The 14,761-nt window shown below is 64.5% G+C and overlaps 7 protein-coding genes across 7 annotated transcripts; 4 read left to right on the plus strand and 3 right to left on the minus strand.

Annotated features, from left to right (window-relative positions):
* Positions 1 to 53: 53 nt before the first annotated feature.
* Positions 54 to 1,082, plus strand: JCM10292_003004 (uncharacterized protein; the record flags this gene model as incomplete). Its single annotated transcript, XM_076650436.1, has 1 exon — positions 54 to 1,082. The coding sequence occupies one exon, from the start codon at positions 54 to 56 to the stop codon at positions 1,080 to 1,082; it is 1,029 nt and encodes a 342-aa protein (XP_076504079.1).
* Positions 1,083 to 1,192: 110 nt separating this feature from the next.
* Positions 1,193 to 2,173, minus strand: PAC10 (tubulin-binding prefolding complex subunit PAC10; the record flags this gene model as incomplete). Its single annotated transcript, XM_076650437.1, has 5 exons — positions 1,193 to 1,438; positions 1,575 to 1,673; positions 1,757 to 1,868; positions 1,946 to 2,022; positions 2,093 to 2,173. The coding sequence occupies 5 exons, from the start codon at positions 2,171 to 2,173 to the stop codon at positions 1,193 to 1,195; spliced, it is 615 nt and encodes a 204-aa protein (XP_076504080.1).
* Positions 2,174 to 2,495: 322 nt separating this feature from the next.
* JCM10292_003006 (MAPEG family protein) lies at positions 2,496 to 3,245 on the plus strand (the record flags this gene model as incomplete). The annotated part of the gene is made up of 4 exons (XM_076650438.1): positions 2,496 to 2,675; positions 2,810 to 2,971; positions 3,058 to 3,121; positions 3,181 to 3,245. The coding sequence occupies 4 exons, from the start codon at positions 2,496 to 2,498 to the stop codon at positions 3,243 to 3,245; spliced, it is 471 nt and encodes a 156-aa protein (XP_076504081.1).
* A 523-nt stretch (positions 3,246 to 3,768) lies between these two features.
* Positions 3,769 to 6,021, plus strand: JCM10292_003007 (OTU domain-containing protein; the record flags this gene model as incomplete). Its single annotated transcript, XM_076650439.1, has 8 exons — positions 3,769 to 3,852; positions 3,923 to 4,007; positions 4,083 to 4,159; positions 4,238 to 4,343; positions 4,405 to 4,843; positions 4,914 to 4,989; positions 5,056 to 5,253; positions 5,311 to 6,021. The coding sequence occupies 8 exons, from the start codon at positions 3,769 to 3,771 to the stop codon at positions 6,019 to 6,021; spliced, it is 1,776 nt and encodes a 591-aa protein (XP_076504082.1).
* A 297-nt stretch (positions 6,022 to 6,318) lies between these two features.
* On the minus strand, positions 6,319 to 8,494 carry JCM10292_003008 (uncharacterized protein; the record flags this gene model as incomplete). Its single annotated transcript, XM_076650440.1, has 5 exons — positions 6,319 to 7,534; positions 7,589 to 7,655; positions 7,714 to 7,879; positions 7,939 to 8,126; positions 8,179 to 8,494. The coding sequence occupies 5 exons, from the start codon at positions 8,492 to 8,494 to the stop codon at positions 6,319 to 6,321; spliced, it is 1,953 nt and encodes a 650-aa protein (XP_076504083.1).
* Positions 8,495 to 8,767: 273 nt separating this feature from the next.
* On the minus strand, positions 8,768 to 13,244 carry CHO2 (phosphatidylethanolamine N-methyltransferase; the record flags this gene model as incomplete). Its single annotated transcript, XM_076650441.1, has 15 exons — positions 8,768 to 9,407; positions 9,491 to 9,977; positions 10,067 to 10,299; positions 10,389 to 10,581; positions 10,645 to 10,717; positions 10,777 to 10,865; positions 10,954 to 11,240; positions 11,315 to 11,744; positions 11,804 to 11,945; positions 12,000 to 12,063; positions 12,150 to 12,358; positions 12,418 to 12,438; positions 12,501 to 12,782; positions 12,904 to 12,968; positions 13,061 to 13,244. 15 exons carry the CDS (start codon positions 13,242 to 13,244, stop codon positions 8,768 to 8,770), a joined length of 3,399 nt encoding a protein of 1,132 aa, XP_076504084.1.
* Positions 13,245 to 13,510: 266 nt separating this feature from the next.
* Positions 13,511 to 14,563, plus strand: JCM10292_003010 (class I SAM-dependent methyltransferase; the record flags this gene model as incomplete). The annotated part of the gene is made up of 6 exons (XM_076650442.1): positions 13,511 to 13,531; positions 13,609 to 13,658; positions 13,735 to 13,853; positions 13,915 to 14,135; positions 14,225 to 14,313; positions 14,392 to 14,563. The coding sequence occupies 6 exons, from the start codon at positions 13,511 to 13,513 to the stop codon at positions 14,561 to 14,563; spliced, it is 672 nt and encodes a 223-aa protein (XP_076504085.1).
* Positions 14,564 to 14,761: the final 198 nt, after the last annotated feature.

Raw genomic sequence — 14,761 nt, forward strand, 5'->3', positions numbered from 1 at the left:
TCCCTCCGACCTCATTCTCGCTTCCGCTCGAGACCTGCCCAGACCCGCTCGAGATGCTTCCCGTGCTTCCGTTCGAGCTTCAGCTGCGCATCATCGAGCTCGCCGTGCCGCCGCTCACCAAGCGCAACCTCGGCAAGGTCCGGCGGCTGTCGACGACGCTCCCGCTCGTGTGTCGCGCTTGGAGGGACTTCGCCTACCGCGTCGTACCAGTCGTACCGATGCTGACTGTCGAGGGATGCGAGTGGTACGGCTTACATCCCGAGACGGTCCTCGACACCATCGCAGCGAGCGGACGAGTCGTGCGCGGAGTCGAGCTCGATTTACGCGCAATGTACCGGGACATCAAGTCTGCCCAGTACATGTTCCTTCGAGTGCTTGAGCAGGCCGAGGAAGCATGGCTCGATTTGCCCGAGGACGGAGTACGCAGTCCCTTCTCTGTCGCCGAATTGGGTGCGCGATCCTTTATCGTTCTCGAGTCGGCGGACTTTTTTGCCCTGTCTCCTCACATAGACGTGCCACGGCTTTACCCCAACGATGCCGGCCGCTACGACTACGGCAACTGGCCTGTCGGCCCGCTTCACCCGCGCGTCGAAACCCTGTCTTTGGCACTTGTCCCGGCATACTCGCTCTCCCTATTCAGCCCATCAATCAAGCAGCTCCTCTTCACTACCTGGCAAGATGACCAAATCGACGTTTCGCGTGTCTGGCCCTGCTTTCCGAATCTCGAGATCCTCGGTGTCGTCGTTTGCAATCCGTTCGACTGCGACTTCCGCTTGTATGTCATGAACGAGCATTCGCGGACGCATACCGCCCTTCGCCACCTCTGTTTCCACGATGCGTGTAATCACGGGCTCAAGCGCTGCGTCCTGTTCACCGCGGACGTCACCTCGCTCACCCTGCCCCCTTCTCTCCTCACCTTCACCGTCCGACATGCTTCGACTCTGACCTCGGGGCAACGCTCAATAGTCTCTGCAGCGTGCAAACAGAACGACACGGCTTTCATCGAGGAGGTGTACACGCTTGCACAAGGCCAGTGGGAGGATGCTTGGGACATTGAGGAGTGGGCGCTCTCCGTCGCTTGACAATAGCAGGAGCGCGCCTTTCGAGCTTGCGCTGCAATCAGTGCCACGTTGTGACTAAAGTCTGGCTGGAAAATCCGCCCGCGTTGCACAGCAAGCGTCCGCTCCCTGCCCTAGTCCTCCTCCTTACCGTCTGCATCTCCCGCAACGTCCTCCTTCTCCCCCCTCAGCCTCCGCTCCCTCCTCCTCGCGACGTCCCAGTTGTACACGCGGGCAACGTTGACCTCGGTGACGGTGATCTGGTCGCGCAGGAACCCGAGGTCCTCCTTGACGGTCGAGAGCGAGGTGCGCGCGGCCGAGAGCTTGGCGGTGAGGAGGGTGTGGGCTTCGGAGAGGGGGTAGGAGAGCATGGTCGATGCCTGAGGGGTAGTGAGTGGACGAGGAGGGCGCGGCAGGGCAGTGCGAAGAGGCGAGGTCGACGGCGCACGGAAGGCGGGAGGACGGCCGGGGTCAGCGCAGCCCGTACGGTACGGAAGAGGAAGAGGACAAGCGCACCCCGAGCCAGATGTAGACCTCCTCGACCTCCTCGACCTCGCCCTTTGCGTACAGGGTATCTGCCAGCTCAAATGTTGTTTCGAACGGCTCGCTTTGCTCCTGTGCATCCACGTCCGTTACCATCAGCGTACGTTCGGCGATTTGGTCGAGCGAGCTGAAAGACCAGAGGTTGGCGAGCGCACCTTCTTGCGGATGAGGACGTCGACCATCTCGATTGTGCGTTCCAGCTCGGGCACCTTCTCTTCGAGCCCCGCTCTGCGCTGCAAGCTGGACTGCTCCATGAAGCGGTACTTCCTGCGCGCGGATGTGCCCATTGAGATGGTCAGCTCGAGCTGCCTCGCGAGGACGAGCCGGAGAGGACGACGACGCACGAGAGCGTCTCCTGCAGCGCTTTGAGCGCGAGCTCGGCGTCGCCTTCTGGCCCGCCGATGAACTCTGTCACGTCCTCCTGCAGAGCGCGTCGAGCGAGTGTCAGCTGTCGACCTGGTGGGCAGACGGGGGAGAGGACGAGGACGGACGAGGAAGATGGCTTTGGGGATGCCGCGCGGGTTGCCTTCGTCCTGGCGGACGGTCTTTGGTGGTTGTGGCGCGGCCGACATGCTTGCTTCGGTGTCGAGCCAGGGCGCGTGCAGCGACGACGAGCGGCGCGGTGGAAATGTCTCATCGCAACACGAAGCAGACGAGTCGCTTCCGTTCTCTTCCCCCGCCCAAGCTGCTTCGCAGGAGAAAGACTCTCAGATGTACTGCTGGCTGCTGCGCTTGGCTCCAATCAACCTCCCTAGCGACGAGACACCGGGCAACCTCGTCGTCATCACTCCCCGGCTTCTCCCTTGCTTCCGCTTCTGCCCCTTGGCTTCCTACTTCTTTCTGCTTGTTTCCCAAACAGCTAGCTTTGCAGTCCAGTTCCTCTCACTAGTCATCATGTCGCTCGCCTCGTACAATTACTCGCTCCTGTCGATCCCCGCCGTCTGGGGATTGGGCATGGCATCGCACTGGACTGCCATCGTCATCACCAAGACATCCAAGGAGATTCCGATGTTCGACAACGTCTCGCCGCGCGCGTTCCAGGCAAAGATGATTGCGCTTGCCGACAAGAGCAAGGTGCGCTCCCCCCCAGCTACCCTTGCTGCCCTTCCTTGGCGGACAATCCCGTGCTTGAGGATCCAGCTTGCATGCCACGGTGTTGCCAGTCCAGCAGCTGACCGAACCGTCTACCGTGACCTCGCCCTGCACAGGACGCCGCCAAGGTCTGCCGCGCCGAGAGCGCGCAGCAGAATGTCTTTGAGAACCTGGGCCTGTACGCAGCGGCCATCGTCGCGGGCAACGTCGCGCGCCTGCCCATCCCGTACTTGAACCGCGTCGCCGGGCTGTACGTCCTCAGCCGCGTGGCATACTGCGTGAGCCTCTTTCGCTGTGCACCGACCGGACGGCCGGCATTGCGGATACAGACGGCCTGACCCCAGCTCGCGCGCAAAACTCGCAGGTCTTGTACATTCGCACGACCAGCCGCCGGCCTACCGTCCTCCGGTCGCTCTCCTGGCTCGCGAGTGCGTCTGATCGATTCGCAGCTTCCTTGCGCGCGTGCACTGATGTCGATGCATGGCAGGCATGGGCCTTGCGCTCACGACGATCGTCAAGGCGTCGACCAACTTCAACAAGGCGCTGTGGTGAGCGGCTAGAAGTCGTTGTGGGACCGTCGTGATGAATCAAGCATCAACCGAGGATGGCGCACCTTCTCATGCAAGCAGGGTGCGCTACACCTTTTGCGAAGAGTTGCGTCCCGAGACTGTCAATGCTGTAGAACAGAAGAAGAACAAAGCAGGATCGGCTCTTTGCGATGTCGGTGAGAGCGCGTAGAGGTCAAGTTCCGGCAACTCGCCCTCTCGCCGGTGTAAAAAGAAAAGCGGCAGAAGATCGCAGTAGTCTACGAGTGCACACGCCTGCTCGGAACCGCATTTGGCGAAACTTGCGAAACGACGTCCGGCGGCCGAGTTGGACGGAGTGACCGCAGAGCGAGCGCCGTCTGGACAAGAAGCGCCTTGCCGGGCTCGGGCAAGCGCGTGCACCCAGCTAGAGCTCGCAGTAGCCCCCACGAGTCCTCTCCCAGCGCGCCCGCCCCTCCAGTCGCGCGAGAACCCCGACGCGAGCTGCTCGTTCCGTCCGTCGCCAAGCGGTCCGAGCGAAGCCAGCAGCGATGGCCAAAGGTGCGGGCAAGGGCAAGGGCGGGCACAAGGTGTACGGCAAAGCGCGCGATCGCACGCGCTCTGACCGCCCAAAGGTGCGCCCGACCTCTCGCCTCTCCGTCGTCTGGCGAGTTCGAGCTGATCAAGCCTTTGCACGGCGTCCAGCTTATCGAGGACCCGCAGGAGGAGGAGAGGGTGCTCACTGCACAGCTCAGGGAGGCAGGGCTCTACGCGGCAAACATTCTCGGAGGTGCGCTCCCTCTCTTGTCCTCGTCGCCGTCGCGTGCGCTGAGCAATGTCCTCGTCATCTCGCGAATTCGCGCAGATGGGAACTGTCTCTTCCGCGCGCTGTCGGACCAGCTGTACGGCTCACCCAGTATGCACCTTGCCATCCGCAACGAGGTGCGTCGGCCGTGCCACACCGTGCCCGTCTCTTCCGCGCGCGTCCCGTTCTCATGCCCGTCTCGCTGCACGAACCAGATCTGCGACTACCTCGCCTCGCATCCAGACAAGTACCGCCTCTTTGTCGACGAGGACTCGGTCAAGGGCGGGTTCGAGGGGCACGTCCGAGAGATGCGCCAGCCAGGTTTGCTCTTCCCTCCCTCTTCCTTCCTTCCCGCTCGAGCTGACACAGCCACATGGCTCAGGCACGTATGGCACCAATATTGAGCTCTCAGCCTTTGTGGCGCGGTACCGCCGCCCGGTCAAGGTCTACCAGCCCAACCTCGTCTACGTCCTCCCCGTAGAGGACCAATCGCCCTCTGCGCCGTCCGGCTCCGCTTCAACCTCCTCCTCTCCACCGCCACCGCCACCGCCTCCTCCACCGCACGGAGCGGAGGACACGACGCTCTTGACGCCGCGGGAGCGACGGGCGCGCGCGAGGGAGGAGAAGGCGCGCAAGAAGGAGGAGAAGCACCGCGAGCGGGTCGCGGCGAGCCGCGGGGCGCAAATGAAGGGGAAGGGGCGAGAGGAGGAGGTGGAGGAGGCGCAAGCTGCGGAGGAAGATGAGCAGGAGGAGGAGGAAGCGGAGCAGCCGGATGGTGGGCGCGAAGCGGCGAGAGCCGACGAGGCGCCGCTGTGCATCGTGTGCGTTCCAGTCGTTCGTCTCTACAACCCCTCGCCTCAGCTGACGCTTTCATGACTTCGGACACGACAGCTACCACTCGTGGGAACATTATTCGAGCCTGCGCAACCTGAGCGGGCCGCATACCGGTCCACCGCGCCTGCGAGTAGTGCGTCGCGTTCTTGCTTGTGGCGCCTGAGATGTGCCCAGTCTGATCCGTTACCTGCTCCCCCAGGGACGCGTCGGCACTCCGCAAGCCGCTGACCCAATCGAGCCTTCTCGGCCAGAGGAACAAGATGAGAACGAGGACGAGCCGGACGAAGACACGGACATGGCCGATGAAGCGGTTGTTGCCGCGCACGACTCGGAGCAGGCTACCAGGTTGCGACGATCAGATCGACCAGCGGCTCCTCCGACTCATACATTGCCTGCCGTTCGCTCCGCCCTCTCCCGCGCCGCTGCCTCGAGCGCCTCGTCGCTTCCCCCGCAGCCCAACATCCCGGTCCTCCCGCCATCAGACTCGTCTGCCTCGCCCTCATCGCCGCCCAGTTCCCCTCCTCGCCCTTCTTCCTCACGCAAGCACCGCCTTGACGAGTCATTGACGCTCGAGCGGCCGCGGTCGCCCGCTGCCGACTCTTCATCTTCGGCTGCACCGTCGCCGCCCTCGACCGCATTCGACGGCAGCCTTGCGCCCTCCGCCACTGCTCGATCTCAAGCAGCCGCCCCCCGCCGCCGCGTCCGCTCGCGCCTCGCCTCCCCCGCGAGCGACGCGCCGTCTACCTCGTCCTCGTCCTCGTCAACAGGCAGCTCCACCGGCGTCGCGAGCTCGTACTCCGAGTCAAGCACGCGCGCATCCTCCGCCCCGCCGCTCCTCCCGCCCGTATCCTCCTCCTCGTCCCCACCTCCCGCCTCTTCCTTTGCGCGCGCGCGCAAGGCTGCCCCGCCGCCGCCTCCCCTACGGCCGCAGAGGGAGCGTCGCGGCCCGACGATGCGAGAGAAGAAGGACCTCGGGCGCGCGAGGCGCCTCGAGCGGCGCCGCGCAAAGGGGGTCGCAGTGCAGCCGGTGGTCGAGCGCCCGCGGCGAAAGGGGAAGGAGGGGGTCGACGACAGTGAGGGGAGGGTGCTCCGCAGCGGGAGGGGGAGCAAGAAGGAGGCGGGAGATGCGGGGCTGGGAGGGAAGGTGCGCGAGCTGTACATCTGAGGCGTGCGCGCCTCGCCCGTCACCCCTTCTCTTGTCTTTGTTGTACTGTTCTCACGAGTCTTACCGTCCTGAGATGTTCTCCTCACCACGCACACGCACGACCTGCTCACGCACCCTCGCACGCCCTCACTTCTTTCGTGTCTTCAATACCTCAGCCGTTCGTTCCTTGTCTCTCTCGCCTCATCTCGCATCCCCGCACGCACGACTCCTGCAACGCCGTCATGATCTAGACCACTCCTTATTTCGGATCCGCAAAGCTCCTTGCACGCTCCGTCAAGCCTCTAAGTGCCCACTGAACTACCGACTCGACTCCGCCCTCGCATGCGCGTACGACACCCGGTCGTCGTCAAACGGACTAGCCGTTACCGTCTCCCCGCGCTGCCTCGCCCGCCTCTCGCGCGGATCTCCGAAGGGCGACGCCGTGCGGTCCTGCGCCTCGTTATCGAGAAGGCCGTGCTCCCCGTCGTCCGTGTCGGTCAAGGCGTCGCCATCAAAGCTCGGCCGGCCAACGGACGCGCTGTGCCCGTCTGAAGAAGCAGAGAATGACGTCGAGGCGTTGCCAAACGTCGTCCAGCGCGACTGGGCACCTCGCCCACCTTCGTCTTCGTCGTCCTCGTCGTCCGAATGCGCCTCGAGCGTATGCGGAACGACATACGCGCTGGGGAACATGCCCCTGCGACCCTTTGCAGGGCCCTGCACCCCCACGCCGATCCACCAGTCGGCGTTGACCTCCTTCTCAACGCGAACGACGTCGCCCTTCTCCAGCTCGAGTTCGCCCGCGCCCTCTTCCTCGTCGTCCTCCTCGTCCGGAACAGTGGCAGCGGGCTTGTACGCCCACTGCGCGCGGAACGTCTGCCCCACAGGGCCCGCTGCAGGTGCGCGAGAAGGGAGCGGCGGAGGCGGGCGCGCGCGCGAGGGCGACGACGGGGTCGGACTCGCTGCTGGCGCCGTCTGCGTGCGCTTCAGCGCGGGCGGGAGACGTCTGCCCGAGGTAGACGCGGAGGCGGACGAGGAGAAGGAGCCCGAGGGCGAAGAGGACGGCTCGTTGTGCGCGTCGGCAAGCGTGCCGTACTTGCCTGGCGAAGACTGCAGTGACAGCTTTTTGAACGAGCCGAGCGTCGGAAGTGACGGCATCGAGGGTGCAAAGCGCGAGGGCGTCGAGGCGCCGGACGTAGGGGTGGACGAAGCTGCACCTTCGGGACTAGGCGCAGTCTCGTCGTCGCCTTCACCGCCTCGCTTCTTGGTCTTGTTGCCGAGCGCGAATCGCTCAAGCATGCTGCCACTCCGACTGCGGTTCTTCGCGTCCTTGTCGGCGCCGCTCTTCTCCTTGTCGGCCCCTGTCTGCGAAGAGACCGTACTGCGGCGCGAGCGGTTCGGGCCGAGAATGCTGAAGATTGCAGCGGATGACGCCGCGGCGGGAGGGCCATGGATGGACGACTCGGATTGTGAGCGGGCCATTCGAGTCGAGGAGGCGGAGAGCTGCTGGACAGGGGACGTGCGAGGACGAGAGGAGCTGACGGACGAGTTGTGAGTGAGATGCGATTGGTACGCGAGGAAAGTGACATACACAGACGGAGCCGAGTCGAGCGCTGACTGGCACTCTTCGAGCAGCGAGACGTAGCTCCTAGCGTAATCTGGACGCATGAGAATCGTTAGCCGATCAGGCCAAACCGCGAGCGGCAGAGGTCGCACCCAGCTGAACCCCCACGAGCTGTCTCAGCGCATCGACGTCGTCCTGCAACGTCGACTCGAGCTGCTCTGCGCGGCGGCGGAGCCGGCTGCAGTCGTCCTGGTACGCCCATTCGGCCTGATCGAACTCGCGCTCGAACTCTGCCGGGTCCTTTTTGCCCTTCTCCATCTGAGAGCACTCGCAAGGTCAGTCAGGGAGCAATGCAGGAGCCCGTAAAGCGTAAGCACTTTGGCCATGACGGATTCGAGCGTCGACCTCTTCTTCTCGGCCTCCTTGACGTCTTTGAGGAGGTCTTTGTACCCTGCCGCGCGCGCCTCGATAGGCTCAAGGAAGTCCGTGGCGAGCTGGTCGTGGTAAGCGGTCGCCAACTGAGCATGCTGCTGCGACAGCTCTCCCACGTGTCGGAGCGAGTAGCCTGCAGGTACGGCTGTCAGATATAGGAGGGACCAAGACGGCGGTGCGCGTACTGTAAGCCTCGTCTGCACCCGCACGGCTGTCGTGCAGCTCGTCTGCGCCCTTTACGAGCTCGTCTCCGAACCAGCGGACGGCAAGATCGGTCGCATTCCCCCTTCCAGAGACAGGGCTCGGCCGCTGCTTGCTGAGGTGGTGCACGAGGAGGTTGAACGTCGCCTGGACGTTGCTCGCGAGCTCGCGGCGCGCCGAGAGCGAAGCGAGGAGCTCCGGGTCGAGAGGTGGGGGAGTCGCCTTGTCGCCCGGAGACGACGAGAAGGACGGAATCGACGGCGTGGGCAGCGACGACAGCGACTGCTTCAACCTCTGCATCTCGACCGGATCACAGCGGCGAAAGAGACGGAATGTCGAGGAGGCGGTTGAAGCGGAAGGAGCGAAGTCGCAGAGGCAGGGAGACGTAAGCTAACCTCTCGATGCGTTTCGGAAGCCAGCGATAGAGTGAAAGAGTCCAGTTGCAGATTGCCAGAAAACGAGAGATCCTTTTTTGCTGCGTGCGGGAGGAGACGACTGTTGAAGCGTCCCTCTTCACCTCCCTTCTTCCGTCGCTCCCCTCCGCCCATGTTTTCCCATCGCCTCCGTGCCCACTCACGGCTCCCTCCTGTCCGCCTTACCGCCCGTTCCAAGTTCACCCGGTTTTACTCCTAAAACTTTGCGCGCCTCGCTGATCCGCGCCGCGAGTTTCGCAATGTTGGCCGCAGCGAGGACGACCTCCTTGTCGAGCTCGACGCCGAACGCGACGCCAATTGCGTACGAGATGTGCGACGCCTCGTCGAGCGAGTACAGGACAAAGTCGTCTGGGTCGGACAGCGGCACGGGGCGGTCGGCCGGCGAAGAGGGCGAGAGGATCCCGCTTGCCGAGCTCGAGAGCGACGGGCTGAGCGCCTCGCTCTCGCCGAGAGCAGCGGACAGGGTGGTCGCAGCGTCGTCTGCGGCGGGAGGCGACGCGACCTCCTTGCCCTTGCCCTTGGCATCGCCCTTGACGAGCGCAGGCGAATGCGCGGGCGTGACGGCCTGCGCGAGCTGGTTCCTGCGCGCGGCGTCGACGAGGTCCTGCGCCGAGGGCGGGACGACGGCCGGGTCGAGCGCGAGTGTCTTGGACACGATGTGCTTGACGGCCTCGTGCACGACGGCGGGGTCGTCGGTACTCGAGGGCGAGGGCTGGTCGACGAAGATCTCGAGCGGAGACGAGAGCGCCATGACGCTGTGCTTGCCGTCGTGGTGGTACCTGTGCAGAAGGTCGATTTCTGCGAGTCAGCCGGGTAATCTTTTCCGGACGAGCCGAAACGACGAGCAAGCGAAGGGACGCACCTGAGCTCGTACTGCCCAGTCCGCCACGGCAGCTTCTTGCCGCTGAACACAACCGTGCCGCTCTGCTGTCCCTCCTTCTCCTCCTCCTTGGTCGCCTCGTCCTCGACGCCTTCGTACTCGTTCCCACGCCACTCGTTGTCAAAAACGCCGAGCCACTTGCCCTGGCTGCTGACCTTGGTGACGAGTTCGCTCTTGTTGGCGCCGAGGCGGTAGATGCCGATCCAGTCCTTGCGCGAGTGGTTCGCCGGCGCGGTCCACTTGACGGCGATCGGCTCGCCAAGGTGGTACCGCAGCGCCGGGGCGGTCGACGTCGAGGCGTGCGGGACGAGCGGCGGGAAGGCCGATGGGCGGAGGGTGAGCGAGTACTGCGACGCGTCGTATGAGGCGAGGTCGGACGGGTTGGCGACGCGCGAGATGACAAAGCGCTCGCCCGATTGCTGGAGGAGGATCTTGGTGTCCTTGACGTAGCCCTTGACGGTGGGGGCCGCTGTGATGAGGGAACAAGCCGCAGCATCAGCACGGGCCTTTGAGACGCACGGAAGGCCGCGCCCGGATAGCGCGAGAAGCCCAACGCACACTTGCTCAAGAACTCCTCGACCGCGTCTGCCGTCTCCTCGAGCACCTTCTCGACCGTGCCCTGCACCTCGCGCACGTTCTTCGAGATGCGGTCAATCAGGTCCTGGCGCGACTTTGCCGCGGCCGACGCGTCGTGCTGGTGCGTCGACACGCGCCGGACGGCGTTCCGCAGCGTCTTGGTCACGCCCGCGTCCTTGCGGAGCGTGTTGCCGTACAGGCGCTGCATGTGCGGGCTGTGCGTTCCATCACGACATCTATCAGCAAGAGCGCTCTGCTCCACGACGCAGCGGCCCGCCGAAGAAGCAGCAGGCGCGACACGCACTTTTCGACAAAGCCGAGGAACCACCAGTGTGCGACCACGGCGATGAGCGCCTGGGCGAGGACGAGCTTACTCCCGGCGATGAGGACGAGGCCGAAGAAGGCGGCGCCGCCCATCGAGCGCTCGGGGTTGTTGAGGAAGCGGAAGATGCCCGTGTAGTACAGCTCGTGCGGGTAGTCGTTGATGAAGAAGTCGCCTGGACGTTGCGGCGAAAGACGTCAGCACGTCTTGTCCGATAGGCAAAGGGTTCAGTGCGCACCGTAGAACCAGCCGAAGGGCCCGAGGGCCTCGTAGGTCGACATTGAGGTCCAGACTTGCAGCGCAATGAGGAGCTGCGCCGCGAGTAAGTCAGTGGCTGCGCCGAGTCGAGGCACGGGAGGGTGTAACGCACGAGACCGAGAGTGTGGCGGACCACGACTGCGCCGATGCCCCAGTTGTCCGGGATGGTATAGCACTTCCACGCAAGAGCGATGAACGAGGCTGTGCGGTCAAGGACAGCCACGCACGTCAGCACCTAGCGCTCAAGCGCAAGGGACGGGAAGAGGCGCGCAAGCGGCCAAGCACGCACCGTACGTCATGCACAAGCTGAGATTGTACACGGCCTTCCAGTTGCCGAACGCATCCATGATAGCGTCGCCCTCGCGGTCGTAGTGGTAGTGCTTGATGAAGTGCCGCACGATCCACCGCCGCTCGCTCTGCTCCTTAAGCGCGAGGCCGAGCGCGAACGTGTGGAAGGCGCGCCAGGCGAGCGCGTGCAGGAAAAAGAGCGCGAGCTGCGTCGGGCGAGAGAGCGACGGGAGGAAGGACGGGACGAGCGCGTAGACGAGGACGAGGAGGAACGACAGGTCGCGCGCGCTGCGCGGGTGTCGAACGCGTGTCAGCGGAACACCCTCGCATCGATCTGCGAGTCTGCACGAAAAGCGACGCACCGGAAGCCGTCCCAGTTGCGCATGACAAGCAGGTCCTTCTGGAAGTACTTGTTGTCGAGGTCGTGCCTCGTCAGCGGCTGCTCCGGCTCCCTCGCCTGCGCCGCCATAAAGCTCGCCGCCGTCGCCGACGACATCGAGCGTGCCTTTCCGCCCGCGGCCGCCGCCGGAGCGAACGAGGGCGACGTCGCAGGCGGGGTCGCGAGCGCGTCGTCCGACTCTGCGCCCGTGTCGGCCGCCGAAGTCGTCGCGCCGTCCTCGGTGACGAGGCTCGGGGTCGAGAGGACGCTGCTCGACGAGACGCTCGAGAAGGAGCGCTCGCGCGGGGACGCGGCGGACGAGTCGGCGGTCGAGAGGCCCGACGAGGGCGTCTGCGGGTGCAGCGGCGTGCGCGCCGCGATGGGCTTGCGCTGGCCGTAGGTGCGCTCGATGTCTGCTCGATCGGTACTGTCAGCTCGACTGCTCTTTCGTGAGTGGACGGATGCGACCCACGAGGGTTTTCGAAGTAGACGAGGAAGCCAAACTGGGCGGCGTGCGCCGCGAGCGAGACGAAGAGGACCGTGGGCGAGGCGACGATGAGCGACAGACCGTAGTAGCCTGCGTAGCCGACCGAGTACATCGGGTGGGGCGCAAACTGCGGGTGCAGCCTGTTGGCGGTTGTTCAGCAAACTCCCGAGACAGGACGTACCTCAAAGACACCGTCGAACACGAGGTTCTGCAGCGAGAGGAAGAAGGCATCGCCCCAGTACCATCTGCAGACGGGACGGTTAGCCGTAAGAGCTAGACTGCAAGCGGCCAGCTCGTCGCCTCGCACGCGACCTTGGCAGCTCCGACTCACGCAAAGTCCTTGACGATCCTGTGCGCGTCCGTCTTGACCCAGAGGTTGAACAAGAGGAGTACGATGCCGCCAGTCCAGCGGAGGACGTGGAAGAAGACCGAGTGGCCGGGCGGGCCGGCGAGCGTGAGGAACGAGAGCGAGAAGAGGACGTAGGAGAGGAAGTCGTTCAGGAGGATGACGTCGACGCTGTGGCGGAAGAGGATCCAGACCTGCATTTCGTGGCGTTCGTCAGCGTTTGCTCAAGCAGAAATGAGACAATGAGCCTCACGTTGAACTCGAGCGGGACGGACTGGCGGCGCAAGGCAATCTCAGCACAGCGTCACTTCGCTCAGAAACTCTCCGAAAACACACCTCAAAGTCGTAGTCGCGCCCCATCTTCTTCTTGAGCTCGCTGCGGACCCACTTTGCGGCGGCCGGGCGGCGCTTGAGGTCGAACCAGCCCTCGCGCTGGACGATCTTGACGATCCAGCGCTGCTCGCTCTGCCTGCGGAGGACGTAGCCGAGGCCGGCGTCGTACGCTAGGCGCCAAAAGGCAAAGTAGAAACCGAAGAAGACGCGCGCGACGGGGCGCGAGAGGACGACAAAGAGGACGAGTTGCGAGCCGAGGAGGAAGAGTGTCAAGAGGTCGATGTTCTGTGGATGCGTGTCACTGTCAATAAAGGCGTGCTACTCGGCCTTCCGCCTGCACGTCGACGACAGAGCGCGCGATAGCGTTTCTTGGGTCGACGAGGAGCGAGCGGGAGTATTGACGCACCGACTTTGGGAGGCGCGGATCAAAGAGGCTCGAGAGCATGTTGTGCGTCTGTGGGATCTTGAAGACTGCATGGAGGCCCGGTGGATGCGGTGAGCGAGCTGCAGCAGAGGATCCGCGGGTGCAGTGGGGGGACGAGGGAAAAGGTGCGCGAGCTCACGGGTGCCGTCGGGCGTCTTTCCGTAGGGTCCGCCCTCGTCCTTGTGGTCGTCTGCGTCGGGCTGGGCATCGTGCGGGTCGCCGGTTTGGGTGGGTGCGGTCGACGCGACGTTGCGACGGCGCAGCGTCGCGGTGCCGGGCGGGTGGCCGTCGACCGCGGGGCGCGGCGGGTCGGGCGAGGCCATCTGTAGCCTGCACGCAGTCCTTTCCAGGCTGTGCGGTGCCCTCTGGAAGGCAGAAGCGAGTGCGCCGGGGACTCTGTCGCGTGCTTGTCCGGCTCGCGGGTTGCGGCGCTCCGTCGACTCGAGGGGAGGCGCGCTTCCGCTCTTCTTTTCTTCGCACCGCCTCGCTGCATCCCTTGCCCGTGCCGTGTAGTCCGACTGTCTCGTGCTACTTGCATCTGCCCCTGCTAGCTGGTCTCTCGCTTCTTGCTGGCTCGTTCCCGCCCCTCATGGCCTCGCTTCTACCTCAAGTCCGCCTCTTCTCGTCGTTGTTTTCTCCCAGTCCAGTCAATCTGACAACGCTCGCCGTGCTCCCTCCCTATACCAGAAAAACGCAGAGTACGGTACACAAGAGTACTGGGACCAGCGCTACGCCGCGTACGTACTGGTACCTCCCGCCTCTGCACCTTCGAATCGCAACTCATTCTTCTCTCGCGCCCGGCCGCACTCGCAGCGAAGACGACGGCGCTTCATTCGACTGGTGCAAGCGCTATGCCGACGTGCGGCACCTCGTCCGGCGGTACGTGCCCGACCAGACGGCGCGCATCGTCATGCTCGGGTGCGGCAACTCGAGTGCGTTGCGTTCCTTCTCCTCCTGCCTCTCAAGCACCGCATTCACCCGCCGCGCCTGCAGCCCTCTCGCGCGACATGTACGACGACGGGTACCACAACATTGTCAACCTCGACTACTCGCCCGTCGTGATTGAAAAGATGCGCCGCGCCAACGAGCAGTGCGCCGGCATGGAGTGGATCGTCGGCGACGTGCGCCACCTCCCGTTCGACGACGAAAGCGTCGACGTGTGCTTTGACAAGGCGACGCTGGATGCCATGATGACAAGCGAGAAGGACCCGTGGGTGCGTTTCAAGCGCCTTCTTCCTTCCGAGCCTTGGTCCCGAAGTCGTCAGACTGGCTGAGCACACCTGACACTCCTTTGCACAAACAGAACCCGCCGTCAGAAGCAGTCGCCGCCGCACGAGCCGAAGTGGACGAAGTCATCCGGGTGCTCAAGCCCGACGGCATCTTCCTCTACCTGTGCGTCTCGTGCCAGGCCCCCTCCCCTCACCTGCTCACCCACTCACGTCTCTCTTCCGGTGACGCGCGGCACAACAGCACCTTTGGCCAGCCGCACTTCCGCCGCCCGCTACTCGCGCGCGAAGGGTGGACGCTCGCGTACGAGGAGCTCGGCGACGGGTTTGCGTACTATTGGTTCACGATGCAGCGGACGGGGGTCGTGCGCGTCGAGGGGCCGGCGACGAGCGAGAAGGGGAAGGAGGAGCCGTAGATTGCGGGATTGGCAGAAGGAGGGGGGGGGGGGGGTTGGGGGGGGGGGGGGGCGGGGGGGGGGGACTGGTCGGGCGGGACGAAGGCGCGGGGTCGCGAGGCGGGACCGGCGGAGGCGGCTCTTCGGAAGCGAGCTGCTTGACAGCTGCAGCCACCTTGACCTCAAATTCCTCCTGCGTGATATTTGAGAGCGCCGACG

The sequence above is a fragment of the Rhodotorula paludigena genome (genome assembly GCF_050403205.1).
Source record: "Rhodotorula paludigena JCM10292 DNA, Rt_paludigena_JCM10292v1_ctg35, whole genome shotgun sequence".
Taxonomy (NCBI): Eukaryota; Fungi; Basidiomycota; class Microbotryomycetes; order Sporidiobolales; family Sporidiobolaceae; genus Rhodotorula; species Rhodotorula paludigena.